Source organism: Lotus japonicus, chromosome 6 (assembly GCF_012489685.1).
Source record: "Lotus japonicus ecotype B-129 chromosome 6, LjGifu_v1.2".
In the NCBI taxonomy this organism is placed as follows: domain Eukaryota; kingdom Viridiplantae; phylum Streptophyta; class Magnoliopsida; order Fabales; family Fabaceae; genus Lotus; species Lotus japonicus.
Window position 1 is genome coordinate 12,256,768 of NC_080046.1, and position 7,271 is coordinate 12,264,038.

Below are 7,271 nucleotides of genomic sequence, written 5' to 3' on the forward strand. Positions count from 1 at the left end.
AACTCGAACTTTAGAGACTGTTCAATGATCATTTTGTCTGGACTTTCAATTGTTATCCCAACCCCACTTCCCGTCTTATTAGAGGATCCATCCACAGATGTATATCATATTGTATATCATATTCTGACAATTCCACTGACCAGCTAACCAATCGTCCTGACAAATCGGGCTTCTGAAGTACTTGTCTTAAGGGGACATCAGTTTTAACTTTAACTTGGAAACTTTGGAAATAAGGCCTAAGGCGCCTCGCAGTTTTCAAAATCGCCAATGCAGCCTTTTCAATTTTTTGGTACCGCAACTCTGCCCCCTGTAAAGTATGGCTCACGAAATATATAACTTTCTGCTTTTTTCTGCCCTCTTCTTGGAGCAACACTGTACTCACCGCCTTGTCAGTAACTGCTAGATAGAGCACTAATGGAAAGCCTGGTGTTGGCCTGGAAAGTACTGGCAATGTGGCCAATGATTCCTTTAATTTGGTAAAAGCTTGTTCGCATTCCTCTGTCCACTGAAACTTTGAATTCTTTTTTAAGCATGTGAAGAATGGGGCCGCTTTGTCACCCGCCATTGGCAAGAAACGTGACAAGGCGGCCATTCGTCCTGTCAAACGCTGAACTTCTTTGACACTTGTTGGGCTTTTCATCTCTAAGATCGCCCTTCCCTTATCAGGATTCACTTCTATTCCTCTCGATGTTAACATGAATCCCAAGAACTTTCCTCCCTGGATCCCAAAAGAACACTTCTCAGGATTCAACTTCATTTGATATGTTCTTAATTGAGTAAACGCTTCCTTAAGATCGCCGCCATGATCACTGGCCCTGGCGGACTTTACGATCATGTCGTCCACATATACCTCCATATTCCTGCCCACTTGTTTTGAAAAGATTTTATCCATGAGCCGTTGGTACGTAGCTCCTGCATTCTTCAATCCAAAAGGCATTGTCTTGTAACAGTAATTCGCCTGATTGGTCATAAATGCTGTACTCTCTTCATCCGATGGATGCATCATGATTTGATTGTAGCCCGAATAAGCATCCATGAGACTTAAAAGTTCATTCCCCGACGCTCCATCCACAAGCTTATCGACATTGGGAAGTGGATATGAATCTTTAGGACACACTTTGTTCAAGCTTGTGTAGTCCGTGCACATTCGCCACTTCCCATTGGATTTCTTGACCATCACAACATTGGCGAGCCATGTCGGGTACTGCACCTCACGGATGAAGCGGGCCTTGATTAGTTTCTCGGTCTTTTATTGTACTGCCTTATTCTTTTCATCACTCATTCTCCGCCTTGGCTGGATGACTGGGGTCGCCCCTGGTCGAATAGCCAATTTGTGAGTGATCACATTGGGGTCAATCCCTGGTACATCATTGATGGTCCATGCAAAGAGATCCAAATTATCACCCAGCAGGGTGATCAACCTTTCCTCTTGCTCCTTTGTCAAACTGCTGCCAATCCTTAAAATTTTATCCTTAATTTGCACTTGCTTGGTTTCTTCCAGAGGTTGTGGGCGGAAATCATCAGCATCGTCTCTTGGATCCAAACTGAACCCCTCTTGCGGAAAGATTTTTGTGATTCTGTGACTTTCTTTGGCGGCCTTACGCCCATAAAGCGCCACACTTCTTAGATAACATTCTCTTGCTGCATTTTGGTCCACATGTAATACCCCAACCTTTCCATTGCAGGCTGGATATTTAACAGTCAAATGAGCTGTCTAAATGACCGCACATAGCTTGTTGAGGGTGTCACGTCCCAAGAGTACATTGTAGTTGGCTCTGCACGCTAGGACTAAGTACTTCACTTGAAATTTCTTTACAAACTCTCCTTCGCCAAAAGCAGTTGGTATTTCCACATATCCTCGAACAGTGACACGGTCCCCTGTAAACCCTACCAAGGTTCCTTTATACGGCCTCAAGTCTGACTCTTTTAGCCCCAGGCGATCAAAGGCATCTCCATAAATGATATCCGCCGAAGACCCCTGGTCTAAAAATACTTTCTTCGTGACATAATTGTTAACCCTGATTGTTACCACAATTGGGTCGTTGTCATGGGGAATCACGTGCGCAAAATCCTGAGGAGTGAATATGATAGGGGAGTGATTCACCCAACACTCGCCTTCGCTTGCCTCATGTACTGAGTGTACTGCAGCCACATAGCGCTTTCTAGCCTTACTTGAAATCGCACCCCCGCCAAATCCTCCTGCAATAGATGAACATTCCCCAACAGGATCGCCCAACTCCTCCACTATCTCCTTGCCTTTGCCTTTGTCTCCTTGGGTGATCCTAGTGACTTCTGGCGTTGCTGTGTCTTTAACGAAGTTTGCCAGATGACCAGCCTTAATCAATCGATCAATTTCCCGCCTCAAATTCCAACAATTATCCGTCGTATGCCCCAACGCTTTGTGGTACTCGCACCACCTATTGGTATCTACATTAGCTGGCGGTCGCCGCGGTGGTGGCGGGTACTGCACAACATTTGTCTGCCCAACGGCCCTTAAAATGGTGCTTAAGGGCGCATTTAACTTTGTAAGTGGAACTGGAGCTGGCGTAGTACCATGCTGACCAGTTGTGGCTGCAGCGGGACCTTGAGAATTACGGTGCCATGTATTTTGAAATCCTGGTTTGGAGTTTTGATATGGTCCCGGTCTTGGTACACGGGGGGTTTGTGCTACCCTGGTTTCCTTCCCTGCCTTAGGTTTATCCTGCGAAACCCCGCCGGAATGGGCTTGCTTGCGTCCTTCCTCTCTTTCTTGTTTTTTCTGATCATCCTGCTCAATTAATATGAATTCCTGAACACGAGCACGAAGGTCCATCATGTCTTTTGCCGGTTGCCTCGTCAAGTCCCGATTCAAGTCACCCGCACGAAGACCATTTTTGAAAGACGCCAAGCAAACATCCGGATTGTCCTCCTCCAGTTGAACCGCCATTTTACTAAATCGCGCCATGTAACTCTTGAGCTTCTCCCCTGGCTGTTGATGTATGCTGATAAGATCAAACATGGTTGCCTTGGTAGTTTTACTGGCGGAGAATTGAGTTAAGAACTTTGTGGACAAATCAGTAAAATTGTCAATGGAGAAGGGCGGTTGACGGATGAACCATTGCATCGCCATCCCCTTGAATGTTGATGGTAACAACCTACACTTCACCTCATCTGTTGCTCCTCCAATAACCATTTTCGTGTTAAAATAACGCAAGTGTTCCATAGGGTCTGAGTCGCCTGAAAAGGCGTCCAATGCCATCGTTTGCAGATGTTTTGGTATGCTCACCCGTGTGATGGCGGGAACAAAAGGCTGGAATTCAACAACGTCTTCGGCCTCGAGCCGTTGTTCTTGCTTATAGTCTTGTCGTTGAGTTAAGTACTGTACCTGGGCTTGCAACTGCTCGTTCTGGCTTTGTACTTTTTGCAAAGTGTCCAACATTTGTTGCAAGGCCGCCGGAGTGATTCCCGTCACCACCTCTGGCACTTTTCTCGGAACGCTGGTTTTGAGGTCATCCAGATTTACGTACTCAGGCGGCGCTGATCGTCGCCTGACTCTTGGATCTGATCTAGCTATCTGATCTGAAGGTCTTCCTGGAGCTGCATTCACCAACGAGACCGGTGACTGCGCCACCGAGTGAACCCCCGCCAAAGAAGCCTCCTGCTCCGGCTCTTGAGGTACTTCGCGGTTGTTGTACCGTCCACCGCCGCGGCCGCCGTGACGACCACCCCTCCGGCGATGATCGCGGCGACCCACACCACATGAACGAGTTTCCATGGATCTTAAAACGCACCCTCTATGTCAAGTAGTAGATCAAAGTAAGACCCACAGACGGCGCCAATGTTCTGTACTAGGGAGATCTGACGTCGGAAACTGACAGAAAGTAAACCCTAGCAGAGTACTAAAAATATCACAAAAGGAATATTCTCATTAAATGTTTTTAAAGGTTAAGTTGTACAAGCTGATGACCTTCCCTTTTATAGAGGGTGAAGTCATGATATGGACTTTTCCTAAATGTGGGCCTGACAATCAGGGCCCAAATCCCTGTACATATAAGACAAATCCAAAGGAATCTTCCAGCTGGCTTGTGGGTCCATCATCTAAGGGAGGGCAATGAAGCTCGTTGTGTCGCACTTCCCGCCATGGCTATCTTCAATGGTTTATTGTTCATTTTGGGGCGGGACATAATCTTCTTTATGTCCCGCCCAGTCCAATAATGATGCACTTACTTGTCGGTTTGATGAGGGGGAAATTAAGGAGGCGATGTGGGAGTGTGAGGGAGATAAGAGTCCCGGCCCAGATGGATTCAATTTTAAATTCATCAAAGAATTTTGGCACTTACTTAAATATGATTTCCTTTGAGTACTTGACGAATTCTGGCTTAGGGGACGGGGATGGTGGCCAAAAGGTAGCAATGCTTCCTTCATTGCATTAGTGCCAAAGGTAAATTCTCCAGTGGGACTTAATGACTTCAAGCCAATCTCACTTATAGGGTGCATGTATAAGGTTGTCTCAAAGGTGCTTGCATTGAGATTGAAGAAGCAACTGTCTAAGGTAATCCATGAGAACCAGTTTGCTTTTCTTGGTGGCAGAAACATGCTAGATAGCGTAGTGGTGCTGAATGAGGTTATCCAAGCAACAAAGAAGGTGAAAAAACAAACTTTGTTATTTAAGGTTGACTACGAAAAAGCATATGACTCAGTGCGCTGGGAATTCTTGTCATATATGATGCAGAGGATGCAATTTAGTAGTAGATGGATTTGTTGGATTATGGGCTGTTTGGAATCAGCAACAATGTCTGTATTGGTTAATGGTAGCCCGTGTGAGGAGTTTAGAATTGGCAAGGGACTGCGTCAAGGGGACCCCCTTGCTCCGTTCTTGTTTTTGATAGTTGCAGAAGGACTTAATGGCTTTTTCTCACAAGCAGTTCGCCTTGGCAGATTTCGAGGCTTTCATTTGGGTAGGAACTCAAATATTGACATCTCCATGCTTCAATTTGTAGATGACACAATATTTGTAGGTGATGCAACGGACCAAAATGTTACAACTCTGAAGTGTGTATTGCGGTGCTTTGAGTTAATTTCTGGCCTCAATGAATTTTCATAAAAGTAGAGTAGCTGGAATTGCAGTGGTGAGGATTGTCTGCGTAGGCATGCTGATGTGCTCCACTGTAAAATAATGTATATTTTGTTTGTGTATTTAGGAATTTCGGTGGGAGGAAGATCAAATAGCTTGGCCTTATGGGATCCGGTTATTGCTAGGCTAAGGGGAAGGCTCTCGAAGTGGAAACAAAAACACCTGTCATTTGGTGGGCGAGTGTGCCTCATTCAGAGTGTGTTATCTTCGATTCCCTTATTTTTCCTGTCTTTTTTCAAGATCCCTGAAGGTGTCTTGAAAGTCTGTACTGGCATCATGAGGAAATTCTTGTGGGGAGGTGTGGATGAGGGGAGTAAAATTGCATGGGTAAAGTGGTCGGTGGATTGCAAACCTAAAGAACATGGAGGTTTAGGGATAAAAGATTGGCGGACATTTAATACAGCACTGCTTAGTAAATGGAGTTGGAGATTTTTGAATGAGTCGGATAGCTTGTGGTGCCGTTTTGTGAAAACGAGGTGTGATGTGAATTTAAAATTGTGTGGTGAGTCCCCATGGTGGCGTGATGTGAAATCTGTTTGTCTAGTAGATGGGTGGAAGTGGTTTGAGGCGAGGCTCCAAAAAACCGTACTAGGAGGTGGTGCTACTAGTTTCAGGACTGAAAACTGGTTGGGGACTGGTGCATTGGAGCCTAGGTTTCACTGGTTATATAACCTCTCTGGGCAAAAGTATGAAATTGTACAGCGCATGGGGCTATGGCATAATGGTGCTTGGCATTGGGTGTTTCGGTGGAGGAGGGAACTGAGGGGTAGGGAGTTCAGCTGGCTGGGGGAATTAATGGTAGTCCTTAATGGAAATACCTTGGTGGAAAACAAAGGTGATCGGTGGACCTGGCAGTTGGGGCAGGATGGAGGCTTTTGAGTTAACTCTTGTTATGTTTTTTTGCAGGCTCAACACTTGGAGGAAAGGGATCCTGTGTTTGCTCTGTTTTGGTCAGCTCCAGTACCCTTAAATATCAAGGCATTCATATGGAGGGTGCTCTTGGGCACGCTGCTGACTCGGGATAACCTGGTTAAGCGACATGTTATCAATCCTGGTGTGGAAGCACTCTGTCCTTTTTGCAACTTGGTTGAGGAGACGTGCTCACATTTGCTCTTCTCATGTCCTGTCTCGTTGCAAATCTGGTATGACTGCTATGCATGGCTTGGGATCTCAACTTCACAGATTCCAACTCCAAGGGATCACTTGCTTCAATTTTCGTCAATCGGACTGAGTAGAGATAAAAAATTGGGCGAAATTGTCATTTGGATGGCAACTACTTGGCTAATCTGGCTACTGCGGAACAGGGTGATATTCCAAGCTGGTGAGATCGATGTGACCAATATTCTGGAGCTGATACAGGTCAAGGTGTGGCAATGGCTGAGAGCCAAGGTGAAGAAGTTCACATACTCATGGTATGAATGGAAGATGAATCCATTAGTTTGTCTCCTCTCTATCTAACACTGGGCTCGGTTTCTTTTGACTAATGGGATGCATCTTGATGGCTGGAGATGCTTGAAGATAGGTGGGGTATGTAGTGGCAGTGATTGGTACTTGGGGGTAGAATTTGTTATATTGGGACTATGTGGAAGTAACATCTTGGCTTTTAAATCATGTACTCTTTTTCCTCTCTAGGTTTTTCTCTAGGTTTTTCCCAAGGGGGTTTTCCTAGAGAGGTTTTATTGAGGCATTATTTGAAAGCCTTTCTTCCAATAGTTTGCTCCTTAGGTTTCTCCTTGGGGTAGTTAGTTAGTTTAGAAATTTATCTCTGATTTGAATTCTTGTTTATTTATCTGTTAATCACTCTTTTGTATTGGTTTGAAGTACCCCTTGTACTTCACATCAATATATTTCTTGGCTTACAAAAAAAAACATATTTTATGTATCACTCATTTCTCTCATTTTTATTTTTATATCTCGCTAAAGGTGGAGATAGATAACATTTATGTTAACAAAATATTTTTCATCTCAAAATCATATCATCTATATACTATTAAAAAGAAAATCGTTATCCAAAACAATTTTACACATGGCATTCCAAGAATAAATTTCATCTCACCCCCCTCTCTGGCTGACAAGTGTCATAGCCAAAGACACTCACACAAATTAATTATCCTAAGTGATTTCCCTATAATTTTGTTTGTTTGCCCCCCCATTAAAT

At 44.5% G+C, this 7,271-nt stretch overlaps 1 protein-coding gene across 1 annotated transcript; it reads left to right on the forward strand.

Annotated features, from left to right (window-relative positions):
* The first annotated feature begins 4,474 nt into the window (after window positions 1-4,474).
* On the forward strand, window positions 4,475-6,571 carry LOC130724918 (uncharacterized). Its single transcript, XM_057576184.1, has 3 exons — window positions 4,475-4,993; window positions 5,354-5,911; window positions 6,020-6,571. The coding sequence occupies exons 1-3, from the start codon at window positions 4,475-4,477 to the stop codon at window positions 6,569-6,571; spliced, it is 1,629 nt and encodes a 542-aa protein (XP_057432167.1).
* The last annotated feature ends 700 nt before the right edge of the window (window positions 6,572-7,271 follow it).